The following is a 19,411-nucleotide window of genomic DNA, read 5'->3' as shown; positions in this document are numbered from 1 at the left end:
TGAACAAAAAAAAAAAAAAAAAAAAGATGCCATTAAGAAACAAAAGTAAGTCGTGTTAAGGGCAAATTCAGTAAATTACAGTTCAAGAAAAAAGGAAAATAAAGTCACAGCAAAGATATTATTTCAAAAATATTACTAGACAGTAATATAATAGAATTATAAACATGCTGAATTTGAACTGTATTGACTGTTCTCCACTCCTTTGTCTTAAACTGTTGAAGAGATGGTATGTACAGTCAGAAGAGCACACGATTGCATAGAGTAACTGCCACTTCTCACTTCAAAGTTACTGTTTCTCAGCTGAGATGAAGAAAATGAGCTTGTTCACATTTCTTGTCTAGTACAGTGGAGTGTAAAATAAATTAACACAAACAGCTGTCTGTGTTTCACAGCCACTGGTTAATTTTCTTAAGAATCTGTAACATGATCACAAATGTTTATCTGATCACAGTTTACTGTGCTTTATTCTAAAATTCTCCCGACTGTAATGGCAAGTGATTCATAACAAGCCAGTTTAAGAGCCTTTTAAGKTAAAATTCTACTCTTTGCTAAGTAAGTAATGCCCTTTCTCAAAGGCCAACATGGCTACATTAAGAGTTTCAAAGGAGGGTCTTAGCCTGAAGCACTGTTCAAGAATATCCAGCAAAAGTCGCACAGTAAACTTATTCCTTCCAGGAAGTAATCATTGATTTTCCTACTCCATGAAACAATAATGAGGCATAAATCAATATTTTTATAGATAAAATGTAAATTGAGTCACTGTGGGGCTTCTTTAGAGAGCCAGGAGATAAGAAACCTCAAATGAAAGGTGAAAATGTAAACATATCACTCCCTCTGCTTGGCGACAGCAGGAGAAAAGTGCTTAGTTTGTCCCTCACAATTCTGCATTATAACATTTGTTAAAAGTATAAGCAGAGATGTTTGAAAGCGCTAAAGTCATTTTTAAAGAAGAAAGAATATACTGGTAGATGCACTGCTTTGAGGCATGTAAATAGATCTATTATTTTCTCCTTTTTTTCATGACAACTAACAATAAAATTTTGGACTAAGATCTCTAATCACTGATCCAACATCTATCCATACCAATTCTCTTCTTGGATATCCTGTTCTTTTGCTCCACTTTCACTCTTTTCTTCTGTAGTATCACCATCTTCTGGATCAAACTGTTGTAATACAAATGCATTTTTGTTTCTGTCATTCACAAAAGCCCAAATCTTAGACTTACCTATTTCTCCAGTTCTCCTCTTTCCCTCAGTGCACTGAACATATTGTTGAGAAAAACTACCTTTAGTGATTCATCTACAGCTATCTGGCTTCCATCTACCCCTATCTATGGAAAATGATCTCAAACACCTTTAGTCATGAAGTACTTGAATACTACTAGTCATGAGCCTACTTGGTGCCTTTGCGATGGCCATTCCTACAATCCTTTTTAATATTTTTTATCCTATCCTTTCCAGTTTTCTTCAGTGTTTTTGGCTAACCCTTAGACCGGGCTCTCCTCCTCTTCCTCTTCTGCCTTCCCATAACAGTGCACAGTGAGTTTCATTCACTGAGCTGCCTTTCATTACTTTGCACATTTTCTTTATATAATATCTTCCATTGATATAGCTTCAAGCGCACCCTGTAAATTGAGCACTTGCAATACTCCCTCACTGCTGACTTGTGTCTTTTATGACACAGTCCTACAATCCAGCTGTTTCTGACTTTTCTTTCCAAGACCTTACTATCAATTCAAACCATGCAAGGTGGCTAGAAATGACTAGATCACACTTTACAGAGATGAAAATGATTTCAAAAAGCACAGGAAGTGATGCTGAATCAAACACTCGATCTTTCTTCCCTAAGTTTTCTCAACTACTCTATTCCCTGATATTTTATACAATTTTCTTGTCCATTAACCAAATCCTACAACCCAGGGATCACTTTTTAACTCTTCCATTTTCCTTCTTACAGATTAGGAAAAAAAATGCCTAAGGCATTCCAGATCTTTCTCCACAAGTTTGTAGGTATCAGGACCTGCTCAACCCATGAAAATTCAATATTCCAGTCTGATCACAGTAATTTCTCCTCTTCTCCGAGTTTCTCATAAGCTCAAATTTTGCTGTCCAAACTGTGCAAAGTGCGTCTGCACCCGTCTATTGCTTAGATCGTGTTAAGAATCTCCCCCTTTATCTTTAATATCCTCAGCCACATCAAGATCCACATTTCCGATCTTCTCTTGAAGAGCCGACCCAGTCACGCCCCTCAGAACTCACTGTCACTTCCCATGCCTCCGAATCCTTGCCGGCAGTCACGCCAGGCTCAGGGAAGCTCTTGTAAACAACTCTGGACTCTCTGCCCTGTAATTCTTTATCAGTGGAATTTTCTCTCTTTGCTGGTCTGTATAATTAGACCAGCCTTAAAAACCATGCTGGTCTGTGCCTTAAAAACCATTTCTAAATTCCCACAGTTTCACAGCTATGCTAAAGATGAACTACCACAAATCACAGGAACTAAGTATTCATTGTCTTTTTAGATTATACGGCTATCTAGATTCTAAGCAATTCCTAAAATACAGCTGCTACTGCTAATAATAATAATAATATAGCATAAAAATGAAGTTATAGACTTTTGTCAATCAAGGTTAAAAATAAAATTCATGAACTAAAAAGCAAAACACCACTAGAGGGCTCTAAATCCTTTAATAAAAGTAAAGACTTTAGCTGATGAAAGGAGATCCTCACAATATACTTTACACATCTAGAAAACTTGAGAGCCTCATGAGCTGTAAAATCTAAATGCCTAAAATGAGTACAAAATCTGTCGCTGAATGCAATGACACTTTCTGCTTAAGGAAGACCAGTTTGCGGGACGCCCCAGTACAAGTCCCACTGTCGCTAAGAATTTTGCAACAGGGTTGATGACACCTTTCAGTTGCAAATATATTCTTTTCATTTCACCAGTAATTCCATACACAGAACCAGCTCAAGGATCCTCTGCATCTGAAGAAAAAAATCAAATTTTATAACAGTTCATTCTTAGGGGAAGGCAGGGGCACACTGTTGAGAGGAGTCAGTCCCTGGTTTACAGAGCTGTAAATGAAGAAAGGGGATTAATATGGCTCAGTGAGATTTGGGGGAGATTGTGGGAAAAGATCATGCCCTCTCTCCCTACCCTGCCAGACAGCTGCTTTACCCTCATAAGGCACAAGAACCTCCTGTACAAGCCAAGCCATCTTCTCAGAACCAGGCAGAAGCTGCCGTCTCTTCTCGTGCAGCATCTCCTTCCCACAGTGGGAGGGGAGGAGGATAAAGTAGAGGATTATGCGCCAGCCTTAAACTCTCCAAGACTAGGCACAGGCAAGCTTTATAGTAAGACCATGGCTTTTTGCCACCAACACCATTCACCCCACTAGGAAACATTGTTTTGCCTGTTCAGGAATCCAGCTTTGATAATACTCATAGTATCGGTGATGTCTCATATGTAAAAGTTTAACTTAATAGTAGCCACTCATAAATCCTGAGGATCAGAGCATGCATCTGTTTTGGTAAAGAAATTGAAAATGGCAGATTCCCTGTGTATGTCCACATTCTGGGTATGAGTTAGGTTTCCTGCAGAAACTCTTTACTGAAAATCTGTGCCCTGAATAGGTCTAAATTTAACAATACTATCGCTTATTTAAAGCAGGAAGAAGAATCATTGATTGATGTATATCATAATGTTTAGATGCATTTCTCAAATTTTCCACACTTTGCTGAGATTATAAGAATGTAAGTTTCAATTTTGATTCGACTCTTCCATATCTCCGCRCTTCCAAGAGCACTTCTAGCACTTGGTTACTGAGGGGGTCCATTTTATCTACAAATGTTACCATGTCCTTGCTATATGTGTAGTTAGCGTTCCAGAATGACAGTCACAGCACAGTACTGAGAATATCCTTCTCTCTTGTTCATTCTTATGACTTGACCCCAGCATGACAGAAAACTGTTGTTTAAAAAGCCACAACCTACAAGAGAATTTATTTTATTTCTACATTATGTCTGCTGATTCTTTTTACTTTCTTAACATTTTACTGCAGTTATTGAGGTGAATGTTGTATACTGCTTTTTTAAAACTTGTTTATTAGAAGTTTATATAGTGTTCATTTTTTTTCTTATTAAGATGCCACAAAGTCAAAGTATGTATATTCTGAAAATACTGCCTGAGATATCAATAAAATATTTCATCTGGTAATGATGCAAATTCATACAAAGAATTAAAAGAAGTCAGTTAAAATTTTTTTTATAGTGAGTTCAACTTCCAAGACATGAAAAAGTTAAGGAAGCTTAAATGCTTTAAAAACCTATCTAGTTCTATAGACTTGGAGTTTGACATTCATAGGAATTTTGTTTCTATGCATTTGTCTTTGAAAATTTTAGCTTTAACGGTTTAAATATGAGATTGTACCCTAACTATAGTATCCTTCATTATTTAAAGTTAAAACTGTAGGAATATAACATTGATGTTTACTATGTTTACATATGATCTTTTTCTTAGCAATGCTGCTATCAGTCTTGAAATGACAAAGATAGTACTAAGCAAAAAGTTTTTAATTAAAAATTTCATTTTAGCTTGGGGAATTGCAGATGTTTATACACACATTTAACCATACATTTTATTCATTGGCATAAGATTTTATATTGAGCAAGATTATAAATGTTTTCTTGATTTTCTATATTTTAAGGCAGTGTCTTGTATTTACATTGTAAAAAAATCACAGTCCTGATTTAAATTGTTTAAACTTCTAATTTTTGTTCATCTTATATATCAAAGAAACAAAATGAATGGTAAAAAGAGGAATATGAAATACAGAGAAATTGCATCACTGACACCAAATGAAACCATTTTTACATTTTAAAATGCCTCATTTGAGGCCATCAGACAAGAAAAGGAAACAATAAGGAAACCAGGATTAAAGAGGAATATAAGACCACAAAATGGAGAAAAGGCCTATCAGCTTTTGAAGCACCATACCTATTTGTATAGTTTTATTGGACCAATAAATCTTAGTGAAGGGGAATATTCTAATCATTTTTCTTGAGGAAAAAAAATATAATTAAGTACCATGATCCTGATCAGGAGCTTCTAGGTTGTAACCATAGCCAAGAAGGGTGCGGACTGCTTCCCGGAGACTATCTTTGTTTGACTTCTTGGTCCGATCGTCCAAAAGGGCATAAGGGACAAGGCGAGGATTTCGTCGATTTTTCACATCCTGCATAAATATGGAAAATCAAAACAATTTTAGAAAGCATGTTTTTGTCTTAAAAATAAAATTGTGCTATAGTGGCAGTACAAAAATTATGACTTACACTAAGTGAAATCATGTAAGTGTAAATACAGCAAGGATTCTAAGGTGTTCTAATGTTCTTGAAATTAGTAATAAAACTTAATTTTTAGTCAAAAAGCAAATAATACAAAACAGGAAACAGCACAGCTTAAGCTCTTTTTCATTTTCCATGAAATAATCTGCTTAACTGGAATTCCATTAAATTACACCAGTATAAACAACAAGAACAAAGATAAATGAAAACAGTTCGACTGAAAAGTTCTTGAAAAAGGGATTATCTTTTGTTCACTGTTTATGAAGCAGCTACCATAAGAGGAACTGGGTATGTGACTAAAGCTCAGACATTGCCACAGTACAAATATATGTTACTTGCTAATTACAGAACAAAATGTATAAAGAACAATATACTACTAATAAAAAGAATATTAATAAACACCCATAATACTAATGGATAAATAAAAAATAAAATAGATGGTATACCCATGACTTCATATGTTAAGTACTCAAAATGTGTTTGCCAAAAGCAAGGGCATTTCTTATAAGAATACGATGAAGGTCCTTAACGTCGTGCAGAATTTTTGTATCGGGAATTAAATGTACCCTACTGAAATTAAAGTATTGGGCAAGAATGTATGAAGTTTTCATTCTACGTATCTTTGCAGTCAGAAAAGATATGGCAGATCCATTCTCCCAAACACTTGCAGGCATCTTCTATTGTCCTTCTAATGCTTAGAGACATAGCTATCTGCCTTCTGACTCATTATGGTGAGTAAATATTAAAGGGCAGTTATTAACCAATGCCTGATGAAATAGGGCCCCATAAGTGAATTTCCTTCTAGGAAAAGAAATATTACAGGACAGACATTACCTGTATACTAAAAGGGCCATCAAAAAGATAAAAGTAATGCATTGCTGGACACGCAAAGTACTACACCATATCAGTTTTTGTTATACTCAGTGGGAAGGGCAGTTACACTGTCAACATAAAGACCATGTTGGGGGAATTCTCTCCGTACTTCTTCAAGATATTTTTAAGTCTAATAATAATCTAATATTTGGTAGGTATGGAAAAGGACCATTTCCAAAACAGAATGGAAATTCATACATTGTAGCAAATATTGTAAGGAGTTACTAGCTCTTTGGTCTAAGAATATTCACATTAAGATCAGAGATGACACATCATGGGTTTAATTATTTGTATTGTAAAGGACATAGCAAGAGATATAGTTTCCTGTGAAACATGCAATGTATGTCTAAAAGGATATTATGAAATACTGTCTTTGAAAATAGGCATCAGAAATTTGGAATAACAGTAATGTAACTTCTTATCCACGATATAGAGTACAGTTATAATAATGCCCTGGTAACTGCCATAGCAACTATTAATGTACATTAACATACTGGTAATCAGCTGATAACAAGGAATGATAATGAAATATAAGTACTTTTAAAAATGCCTAAGGCCAAAGCTATACTGAGCAAAAAAAACAAAGAAATAATGAGTAATAAATGAATTTAATTTTACAGAAATGTTTCCTTAGGTCTAACTCTTTCTAACATTGTGACTTTTTTCACCAAATCAAGAATGTGCTGAAGTGCGAATATGAGTAGTGAGTCTTATTTTAAATAATTTTGTTCTTTTTTCCTATGATTTGTCTATCTGTAGTTTTGAATGATCTACTTATTGTTGGATTAAGAACTGATATGGCTATACTGATCATAAATTATTCTACTTACCTTTAGGACCTCTGTGGTTTAAGTGTAGCTGATCAAGAGAATAATCCTATATAATGATTGAGCTTTGCATAGAAGTAATCAAGTCAATAAGAAAACTGATTAGCTGAGAGTCATAATTTTTACTGAGTACCTTTCCAATTTGTACATAGATAAATTCTTCTTATTTCCTACAGACAAGTTATTGCTTTGTAGAGTGTTAAAAGAAGGAAAACTCACCCTAATCTGTCAATTTTTTTGCCAGAATTTTCCAAGTTCGACAATCTAATACTTCATCAGAGACTGTGTTTTGTATAGAGTTTGTCTGGCAACTATTTATTCACCAAATAATTTGAAAGAAAAAGAAAAGCAGATTTTCTCCAGAAGAAAAGAAACTTAAACTCTTTGACAAAGTTATTTTTCAAATGGTTTGAGCTGGGTAGCACACACAAAATTTATATAAGTCTGTTTTTGACTTCAGAACCTACCAGACTACAGCATTTGTTGATATGGGTCTCTAAACTCTGACTGCTTCCTATTACTAGGAATAAACCCTACAATGAGCAATGCCAGATAAGGGGGAAAAAAAAAAAGAAAAAAAAGAGTCCTATTTATTTTATTATACAACTTTGTCTTTATTTAATGAAATAGCAACACCACATTAGTCATTTAGAATTGAATTTAGAGTTATTTAAGGGACATAAGAAAAGTATAACATAAGAAAGCATAACAACCATGAAAAAACAGTATTAAGTTATACAACATATACTCAGAAATTGCTGTACTAGAGCAAACAACAGACAAAGAATTATGTGAATTACTACATATGTATATATTTGTAGAGATACATGGATTTGAAAAAGGCAATAATAGGCCAAAAATTATAGTAACCAAATATAGCTCTCAAGAATAGGAGAAAAGAACTATGGAAAAAATACCCAAACACATAAACCAACAATCAAAGAGCCTTTTAAAACTTCCATTAGAGGTAATAACGCAGCTGCAAAATAATTCAAAGAGGAAAGCTACTAGAAGATGAAGAACTGCATATATTCATTCAGTGAGCATGTGACATAGATAACTCTACTAGTAGAAATTGCACCTTTTATAGACAGATGGCATAAAAAAGTAAGAAAGAAACAAGAGGAGCATCCATACTGTCTACAGCAGCATAGAAAGAAGCTCTGAAAGCTTCTGAAAGAAACTTTGAAAGAAGAACCTATTAAAAGATATAGAGTGCAACAAACTTGTATCTTCAGAGGTAACTCAGCAACAAAATACAAAGCCTCATATAAATCTGAAATGATAAAGAACAACATAGTTTCCAGTGCTCTGAATGCAAAATTGCAAACCGATGCACTGCTGGGCCTTCCCAAAGCTCTGAGAAGATCAGCAACAGCACAGATCACTAGAATATAAGGAATAAAAAGACATCAAAATGTATACGTATCAAAAAGAAAGATATGAAAAGCCTGACCGATAAAAACATGGATTATGAAAAGTATAGGAAAGACATGATAATCATTTAATGGGAACGTAAGTTTTGTGATTTCAGGTGTAGAACTGCATGGATGCACATTCTGTGTGGTACTAAACCTATTTTGTTCTCATAACCAAGATTGTTAAATGACGATCACAAACCAAATGTACTTCAGCACATATTTTGTGAGAGAGACAGACGTCATGTTTTGCAGATGTTTTCTTAGTTTCATTTGCACCATTAGGAAAGATGCCAACGTACAAGTGTGCAACAAACCTACTGTGAACCTAAACTGTATTAGCTATATAAACCTAAACCTAAACTGTTATCTGTCTAGCTTTTCTGCATTTATCATGGCAGCTCATCTTTACTATAAACTGTCATTTCAGGTTTCCAGAATCATTAGAACTGGAAAGCACAATAAAATCCCTGTGAAGCTGTATTCTTGGCAGTGTTAACAAGTGCCCTAAATGTATCCACCCAAAGCAGAAATCACGTTCCGCACACAGAACGCCTGACAGGATTTGCCCTGACTCTAATTGGAAGGAACTAATACATAAGGATAAATAATGTAAAATTTGAAAGTGATATAAACTAAGTAGTTTTTACGTGGACAAGATGCCTTTTTATATACCTCCAATGACAAAACAGCATCACTATAATGACAAGCTTTCAGCATGCGATTTTTCCCATATGTCCCTATTTCCTTAGCCTGCATTTTCAGAACAATACCCCTCTTCATTTCAGTAAAGGGCACTCTGAGAAGACCAACTCCTGATCAAATAGTGATTTAACACATTTTTTACTAAAATCTGAAAAAAAGTGTGATCCTGATTTAAAAAGACCAAATTGTTTTTCACTTTCCATTTTGGGCCAAGGGGAAATCAGACTTGGTAATTGCTTCACAGTCCTGGAGAACTATTCTAGGACAGAAACTTCAGAGCATCTTAAAAAAGATGCTCTGTTCACACAGATGGAAGAATATTTTAGATGGTTGATTTTATAACTGTTTTTTAGTTTTTTTTCAGTATAAATCAGGTTTCTGATTGTTAGGTTCTTCTGCCACAACACACAACACAACGTGAAGAAAAAGGCTCTTTGGTTAAGCTATCTGCACATAAGACAACGCATATAACCAAAATCTGAAAGTCAGAATCACTGGATGTGATCCTACAATCAATGGATTGACTTAAAAGTCAGGTATTCAGCAAGTGGGAGGGGGTGGCTAATGTATTTGAAATTCTTTTCATTTGCCTTCTAATGTTTGAGTTAGTTTCTTTTCTCTCACTTTCTGTCTCTTCCTTATTCGTACAAATGTTGAGATTCTCACGTATACACAATATCACAGTTCTATGAAAGTCAACGAGTATTGTAAGTTTATGGATAAACTTATGTGAGTTGTRAACATTTTCCATGTAGTTGAGAAGATTTAGTCACAAATGCATCCTTTTATACTGCAATGCGATTTTTCAATCAGTTCATTATGGAAAATTCCTTAAACATAATGTTTAGGGACTCAAGGAGTTATGATAAACCATAATGTTAAAATCCGTACATGTAAAAAAAAAACCAAACCAAAACACCTCTCTCATAGCACAAATGTGATTTTTTTAATTGATTTTAACTGATTATTTTAATTGACTTACACCAAGGATATATAGCTCCTTTGCCTGGATCGATCTGTCTTATCTGTCTTGGATCATTTACTATTTCCCCAGTTCAGAGAAGACCAACCTGAACTGAAGGTAACCACACTCTCCCTTAAAGGGACACTGTCAAGTATTATCATAATGCTTTCATGCTTCCTCTTCACTTACCATTGGTATTTAATATGTTCTTATAAGGAGAAATATATATTTTCCCTACCTGTTTTGTCACTCCTGCTCCTTTTATGGAGCAACAAGCTACTGTGGCTCTGCCTGACTTAAAATACTTACTTGTGTGTGATCAGCGTCATCATAGCTGTCAGCACAGTTCTGGGAACAGGATTTATTAGTTAATTTGTGCTCCCTCTGCTGGCTGGCTGGTTGGCTCTGCAGCAGCAGAACAAAAATACTGTATACAGTCATGTGTAAACAGTAGCTGTCACTTGTTAAAAAAATCCTGATAAGCAGTGGTGGATTTAGAGGAAACAAAAATGTGGAACTTGTAAGGCATTTTCCCCACCAGATTATAACAGGAAAAGTTGGGTTATACATAAACTACTTGACAGTATCCCTTAATTTTTCATATTGTATAATTAGAAAATGATGAGGCACTCATGATGGAACAGACCAGCTAGATCATCTAATCCATCCTACAGCCACTGCATGACTGCAGTTTATAATATCTTTTCCAGTGATTAGTTCAATCCACTTTCAAACCTCTGTGAGCTTCCTTCCCTTTAGGAAACTATCTCACAGCTCTGTAAGTTCTGTTGATACCATTATACCGTATACCATCATGTCACCTTGTACAGTATTGTAACATGTCACAATAATATGATGGGATGACAAAATGTAGCCCCTAAAACAAACCCATTGCTGGAGACAAGCAGAAGCATACAGTAGTGCGGATAACAACTAGCAGCTTGCCATGTGATATGTATGTCAATTAAATGAAAAGCATCTTCGTACTGCACCCAAAAAAGGGCACCTTGCTATTATGCTCTCCTCTTTTGACTTTTCATGAACGATATTTGTTATCTGCACAATGTAAGTACTCTTGGAATTCAGTTCCCTCTCTTCTCCCGAAGAAAATAAACTTAATTATTTGAAAAGAGAAAAACGTAATTCAACTAAGAACAAATCAGCATCAACACCCAATGCATGGCTTCTACAGGACATGCCATTGGTGGGAAAGTTTTCAAGGAGACCATCTGGCTGTGTAGCTGTACAGGGGATAGCATAAGGGAGTAAAGAATACTGCTAACGTTGCTGATCTGATTYCTGAAGCTCATAAATATCCCTGAGCTCTTGATGCTCTTTAACACCCTGAGTATATTGAAACCATAGTTATGGCACTGCTCACTGCACCATTGCTCTACATTCTTAGGAGTGGTGCCCCATTCAGCTCACAGAAGTCTTCAGTCAGCTTGAAGAAATGAGACCCAACATAACATTTGAATATTTAAACGGCAAGTACCCCAAACTGCAAACTTGAAACCCTGATTCAGTAGCTTTCCAACCCTGAATGTGCCCAACTTCACAGGCACTTAAGCTTTTTACTTCTCCAGGTTCCTCTTTGCATGCCCATAACTGTCTTCCTCTTGGTAGGGATGAACAGTTCAATAATATACCTAAGCCCGGTGAAGATTTAGAGCAGAGAGATTTCTCTAAGGCTCTTTCAGAGTTCAACATGATATTCAGAGCCTGATACACACTGACGGCTTAAGGCACCTCAGAAAACCTAACTGGGGGCTAATGGAGGAAAATATTTTATTTTGAAACTGAGCAGGTATAAGTGATAGTGATACTCTCTTTATATAACAACTTGTCCCTGGCCATCAAAAGGATTCAGATACCTAACTCCTATTTATCCAGTTACATATTTTTGAGGATATAGGTGTTAAGTTTTTAAAACACTCATGTGGAAAACTGAAAACCCACAGTTCAGTAATTACAAGCCTAAGGGGTTAAAAACTATACTTCTGCCTTCTATAAGTTCTCTCAGTACTAGACTGTCACTTGCAATGAGTGGGAGTGGGTCTCATGCGGAGCTTTGTCAGCCAGTGATCAGGGTATTTACGAGGAAGGGTAGTATCTTGGGGAGGTCTGAGTTCCAAGGCTAACTTCCAGGACACTATTTCATAGACATATTAAAGAGTCAGTGGATAAAATATAGAAAACTGTTCTGTGAGTAGATTAGAGTCCACCTCATTCCCTCTGCTCTCTTTCCATGAGCCTCAAAAATGTATCTCCACAGCACCACAATGTTTTAGATTGCACAGTGAAGTGACTCTCTTTCCCCAAACACAGTACAGAGAACAGAGGTGCCTAAGAAAGACTTCAGGTTCTTCTGGCATTAAGCTGCAGTATCTAATTTTAAGTGTTCACATCCCTTACTGGATTTGTCTAGTCAAATGACTTTTTTCACTGAAGTTGTGGTCTAAAGCAGCCTCACTGCATTTCAGGGACTATAATAAAACTAATGATTGATTACTACCACATCTAGTCTCTTCAGAAGTAGAACCTTCAGCATCTACATCCAAACACACATAAAGACACTGTAAAAAACATGTTTTCTGAATTTAATGAGAAACTTTTTTTTTTAAGAGGAACAAGTTTACCACTCACTTCTGCTACATCTTTCACTGATTAACCCCAAACCAGTAACACTGAAAAGTCTTTGTTGGCACCACTTAGCTGCTTTTCTCACTTAATACCTCACCAGTTCAGGAAACATATAACRTAACTACAAATCCACTGCGTAAATATGGCAATAATATGATCAGTAAATACGATCTTTCAAAGATATTCAGATGTACAGGGTAGGTTAACCTGACCTCAAGATCTAAGAAACTTTATTCACTGCATAGGAGTTGTGGGTTTAATTTTCCCTGTATTAGTTAGAAATGTAAATAGCAAACAAGAATTTGGTTCCAATAACTTTTTATTAACCAGTAAACTTGATTTGCCTAACTACATTTAATTTTGGGATATATCAGCTCTTCTATCAAAGCTATTTACCAATTTTCATTCATTTTAAATCCTCCGATTGGCAAGGCCCTGCACGGAAATTGTTTGGCTTTGGCTTTGAAGAAAAATTACGGGAGGCTTAGTGTAAATTATTGCGCGTATTCTTTAATATATCAGAAATATTTCTGTTGAGCTTTTAGAGACAGGCTCTTATTCTAGAAGTGAGTTGTGCACTACCACCATAAACACAGGACTGAAACAGTGGGTCCAAAATAAATTAATCTGCTCCCCCTACCTCTCAACAGAGAACCATCATTCCAACACTTCTCATGATCAATATTCTACTGGAAATATTAACAGCACTTTAAAGGCCCTTCTTTCCTTACTCAAAGATGTAGTACAGGGGAAAAATTTAAACTCTTGTAAGCAGAGGAGTTACACAAAACTAWATTATCTTCAGTGTCTGTACAGTAGGGGTATATTACAAACATTCCAGTCTGCAAACACAAAAATTGGTTCATTGTCTGCCCAAACCCAAATAGGGAACATAGGTTTCTAAAATAGTTCACAAAGTACCAAAATGAGAGCTTTATAGTAAAATGTTACAATGGACAGTGCTGAAAATACTATGTGGCATATTTTGTCACATAAATGTACTTTTTTGGTAATGTAATGAGTTTAATTTAAGTGACTAACAAAATAGATACAAACAGATTTTTATGCAAGAGCTTTGCAAATAGAATGAGTTTTGTTCTTGCACAAAAGCAAAATTTGATATGTGGTGAACTGAAATGTATAACTTGAATTTTTGATAAAAATAAAAACATTGTTTGTAGGCAGGAAACAGTGTGTACCTAAAAAACAGATGTTTCTCACTTTTGCAAAAGTAATGATCTTTTATGCCCAGCGCAAATCCATGAAAACTCACTTTTTTTTTCCCCAGAGGGTGAATTTTCCTAGAATTTCACTATGAAATGCTACCACACATTTGTTAACAGAAATAAAGATATCCTTCCCTACTTAAAATTCACAAATAATTGCAAAAATAGAATATGACCCCTCATGGAAAATTGATATAGTAGCTGTCTTGAAAAATTATAAATTAGGTTTACTGTATATCCATTAGTCATAATTTTTTAAGAAACAAACAGAGACCTTGAGTTTTGCTGTTGACAATCCACCATGCTTAGTTTTTACTGCCCTCCACACATTGTGGCAGGCATCACAAGCATTGCTATTCACTGAAACAAAAATGCTCAAGTAGGAACAGAACTTGGAGACTTATCTATTCGCAGTCAGAAGTGGCCTCTGCCAGAACTGAAACATGTTAGCAAATTGATTACCAGAAGTTTACACTCTGATTTTCCTGGATAAACAAAATTATTCCATTTCCAGGACTGCAAACGTGTAAATAATTCCCCTACTGAAAGTCAATGTCTACATTTCCTAAGATACTAGCGGATATTAGCTTCCTAGACACTTCCTGCAAATAGCATGCAATTTTCTCACCCTAGATTTAGATAGCATACAAGAATGCACCAACAATTTTTTTTAACACTACTTGTAAAAAAGGAGTCTCATATTGCTAGAAGACTTAGCTGAAGAATTGCTTTAATTAAATATTTTGTCCTCTTGACTGACAGAATAGCATTCATTCAGCTGCTTCATCCTGCTTTTGCATCCCCATTATCCCCATTTAACTGTGAAATACCTCAATAGAAAACTACTTTTTCAATTGACTGGAGTTAGCACTTACCTGCTGGATACCATATGTCCAGCCTTGCCTGATACGGTCCCTTGCCCACACATTGTGAGCATTCTCTGCTAGCTTATCCACCATAGCCTCTTGAGATGGGGTCAGTTTGATAAAACTCAGATCCATGGGAGCAGGCTTATATCCACTTGACAACTGGTAACTGTCAAAAACCACAGAACTTGCAGTTACTTTTCAGTAAGAAAATTTTAATAGAAATTGCAAAGGAAACAAATGACAAAAATACAGTTATGTAATATATCTATATAAATAATCTGTCTTTGAACATAAAGAATAATAATGCACTGACATTCGTCTTTGTTTCAAGCTAATTGTATCTGGATGGGATGAAGTAGCTGGTTAACAGAAGTGACCCAAAATGATTTGAACAAAAAAATGTTTTAAAAGTATCTTAGTATTTTCACAAATTTAAAGCAGTAGATATAGAGTAAGATGTTACTTATTTAACTATTACTGTTACTTATGTAACTATTTAAATAGTTAAATACTTATATGAACAGTATTGTTACTGAGTTTGAGCACTTCACAATAATTGTTAGGTTTTATCTACCTCCTACTGATGGAAGAAAATATTTTCTTCCTATTATAGACAGGGATGTGAGAGACAGAACAAGCCAAATGGCTTACTCAAGATCACATATGAAGTCTATCTAATATACATTTGTCTTTATAATACCTCATCTCTTAGCTAACCTCAAGTCCTAGCGGTAAGTGTTCTACATAGTTTAAAACTTAAGCATTATTTCAGAACAGAAAGACAATTTCCTCACTATTTTTACCAATCCTAAGAACAAAGCATTATTGACTTTTATGAAGTGGTTCCCATAGAATTATAGTCATCTCCCACTTCACTTATGACCAAGCTCTCTTCAGTAATAGATGCAATGCATATGGCAATGGATGCAGCACGACGACTTACTAAGCTCCCAACCCAAACTTATGACACTACGCCACACTATGGGAATTTACCAGCTCAAATTATCTCTAGCCCCAAAGTCTACGTAATGCATTTATCTGAGTATGGGAGACTTGCCCAGCACTTGTCTATAGAGGGGAGGGGATGTACCAGCTTTTGAATCTTTTGAAGAAGCACTCGTTAAAATAATAATGATAACATTAATAATACTAACAACAAAGAAAATTCATTGGTCTGGTTAGCAATTGACCTGTGCTCCCATTAAAATTCCCCCCCCCCAAAAAAAATTGTGATATATAGATCTGATTGCAAATCTTTGATTCTTCACAATCTGGTTATAGGTAGAAATGGGAGAAACCATTCAATTTATACTAACTGATGATGACCTAGCAAAAACAACTGAATAATCATTCTAGTCCAGTATCCTCCTTAATCTATGGATGAGAATAGTGCAAACACATTTGAAAACATTAATAAAACATTACTTGGATCCCTTCCTTGCAAGGAAAGCTTCACATAGCTTTGGATAATAGCTAATGTCTCAAAAATTACCTGATTTTATTTATTGATTTTCACTAAGGTTATTTTATACATGAATACACTGCACTACAAACATCATCACTGCAATAGGTCACTTACCTAATATTAATTCACAAGTGCTGCTTTTTGACTCATTCAACTCACAGATCCTTAAGTTAACCAAAAAATTTAAAGGTACTAGGGCAAATCAGCCACCTCTTTAAACTTATACTTTATCCAAATAGTCTAATATTCTGGGGTTACTTGGGTAGTTAACTCATCTTTTTCTAAGCTTTTGACTACTTAGTTCCAAATGTCTAAATTACAGTAATCAGTTTGATGGTAATAAGTGAGTCTGCTAGTTGCTGTCATTTTTCTCCACAATAAAGACAAACTAATTCAACCTCAAATAATGGCATCAGTGAGATATTTAAACTTCTGAAGTTATACACTGCAACATATACATGCAGCATAAACACATCTGTCAGGGTTACTGGTATGAGCCATTAACCAGTTTTATGCGCAGTACTCTCTCTGCCTCTATCTTATCAGTTTTAGTGTCAGTTTTTATTAGGGTTCAGTAAACCTAATGAAGTTCAAGGTTTTCACAGATTCAAACTGAATTTTTAAGCTGCTTTTCACCACACACCAGCTAACTGTGTAGGCAGAAAAGGAAGGGACAGTTTATTCAATAACCTAAAAGCTCTGTCAATAAAGCTATACCAGGACAATACTTCCTAATAGAAACAGAATTTCCATCAGCAAAAGTTATTTTTGCAGTACACGTTAGCTAGTTGTTCAAACTGGTCCAAAAAAGCTTCTTTGCATTAAAATATCCAACTCTGAAACTTCAACAAATACTTTAAATTCCCATATTTTCACCTATAAACACTCTAATATTCTTCAAATTGAAGTTCAGTCCTTAAAATTTGCCACCAGAAATACTGGCTTGGCGCTCAAGATGTGACACCCAAGAAAGGTTACGGAGAAGACTGTCATGGAAGCCATGTCAAAGCACATGACAAAGAAGAATATGATTGGGAAAAGTTAGCACAAGTTTGTCAACGGCAAACAATGCTTGATCAACCTGACAGCTTTCTATGATGAGATGACTGGCTCTGTGGAAAAGGGGAGAGAATTGACAGTGTCTTTAACACCATAATGGGAAAAATTACAGTACACAAAAATTCAGCCAGACTCATCTCAGAGGTGCACAGTGATACCACAATTGCAATTAAATATAAATTTATTTTTTTCCTCTCACAGAGAGGGTAATCTAACATTGCAACAGGTTGTCCAGAGAGGCTGTGAACTCTCCACCCCTGGAGATAATCAGAAATTGACTGAACCAGGCCCTAAGCAACCTGATCTAAACTGGCCCCGCTCTAAACAGGGGGTTGGACCAGATGACTTCCAGAGGTCCCTTTCAACCTAACTTGTCCTGTAACCTATGATTCTACCAATGTACAATGCAGGTATAAGTAAGTTTGAAAGACTTAAGTCTTGATGATTCTTTGTTCATGTGAAAAACAGACAGACAGACAAATACTGCTACTCAGCTTCTCACACATAGTGAATGAAGTTCATAGCAACCACCACTCATCATTTTGCCCCAAAGACTGCCAATGATAATCAAAAGCATAAAAGGCAGTCACTAAATCTCTGGAAAATATCTAGGTAGATTCAGCTTTTTCTCTTAAATTGTTATAATAAGGCTCTCTCTTCTGTTTGATTTTCTTTATAAATGTTGATGTGGAACTAATGAGCTACAGAAAATAAATTCAAAAAGCTTCCATAAAGCCCAGTGGTTTTCCACTGTCCTTAAACAATAAAATGTGTATTGTAAAAATATGAACCTATATACACATAAATACATAAACACTTATAAACATTCAAAGAGTATGTGTTTATATGAGTGTATATATTTATCTGAAAAAAAAGAAAAATATACATGAAAAATGCACAAGAGGTTTCAGAGACCACCAAGTTACAATATGCCATCTGTCAAATCAATCTTTCTCTTTAACAAAAAATACAGGAAAAGAGGAATGGTAAAGATGGTACCTTTAAGAAGATATATCCACATAATATCAATAAGAAAAAAAATCTGTGTAGCTAAAAGATGACAAAAATTTTTTCCTTTAGTTAAAACTGGACCATTAGCACGGATAAAATTAAACGGATGTAAAAAGTCATATTGTGAACAATATAAGGAAAACATAAGAAGATAATTTCCAAGTTCAGTGAATGTTACCTACAAACTCCATTACTAAATTTGATATTTATGTGCTTCAGATCAAATAGGAAAAACTCAGTGGAGTACACAGAGAAATATTAAGAATATGTTTTGCAATGAGAATGTCTTCAGAATAGAAGGACAAATTTTAAAGAATATAATTCCCCTAGTCTTTCTTATTAATTCATCATTGCTTCTTCCATTTTATTTCACTACAATGAAGACTCAAAAATGACAGTTTATCTTACAAAAAGGAAGACTCACTAATGACAGCAAAGTAAAAGGAAAATGCAGTACTTTCAAAACCTGAAAGAACTGTCTAAATTATCTATGCATCTTATTTTATAGATTTCTACATTAAAATATTCCTGATTTTTTAAAGAATCTGCCCAGCATTAACAATAAACATCCAAATAAGTCTACAGAAATATTTATCAGTGTTTCATGTGAAAACTAAACATGTGAAGGGTCATTAAGGGGGAGTCACCCTTTTAACATTTCTGCCTGGTAGAAGCTCCAGACCGAGGAGGCAAATAAAACTGAGAAGAATGAAGATTCTACTCCTACCAATAGAAAAATATAATAAATTCTGTTTGCATCAAAGTTAGCAAGAAAATAATATTGGTATTTCTAAATAATTTTGTTTTATTAATGCCAATTTAAATAATATTCTTTTTCCTGGCTCAATATTCTTTTTTCTGCTCCTCCAGCAGGTGAATGCAGCCAGGGAAGTGCGCATGGGATGTGGCTATGGAGGTTTCCTGGGAAACCTGCATGCTCGATCACCTCTCTGAAATGCCTGTACACCAATGCACGCAGCTTGGGGAACAAACAGGAAGAACTAGAGAT

At 35.2% G+C, this 19,411-nt stretch overlaps 1 protein-coding gene across 1 annotated transcript in view; it reads right to left on the bottom strand.

Annotated features, from left to right (window-relative positions):
* Positions 1 to 19,411, bottom strand: part of RYR2 (ryanodine receptor 2) — a 479,557-nt gene that overhangs the window by 179,021 nt on the left and 281,125 nt on the right. The window contains exons 27-28 of the mRNA XM_026085098.1: positions 14,874 to 15,033; positions 5,086 to 5,233 (exon numbers count right to left, since the gene is read on the bottom strand). Of these exons, the coding sequence (XP_025940883.1) occupies positions 5,086 to 5,233; positions 14,874 to 15,033 (308 nt within the window). The remainder of the gene's footprint in view (positions 1 to 5,085; positions 5,234 to 14,873; positions 15,034 to 19,411) is intronic.

Source organism: Apteryx rowi, unplaced genomic scaffold (assembly GCF_003343035.1).
Source record: "Apteryx rowi isolate R43461 unplaced genomic scaffold, aptRow1 scaffold_66, whole genome shotgun sequence".
Lineage (NCBI taxonomy): Eukaryota > Metazoa > Chordata > Aves > Apterygiformes > Apterygidae > Apteryx > Apteryx rowi.
This window is presented reverse-complemented; position numbering and strand designations above follow the sequence as displayed.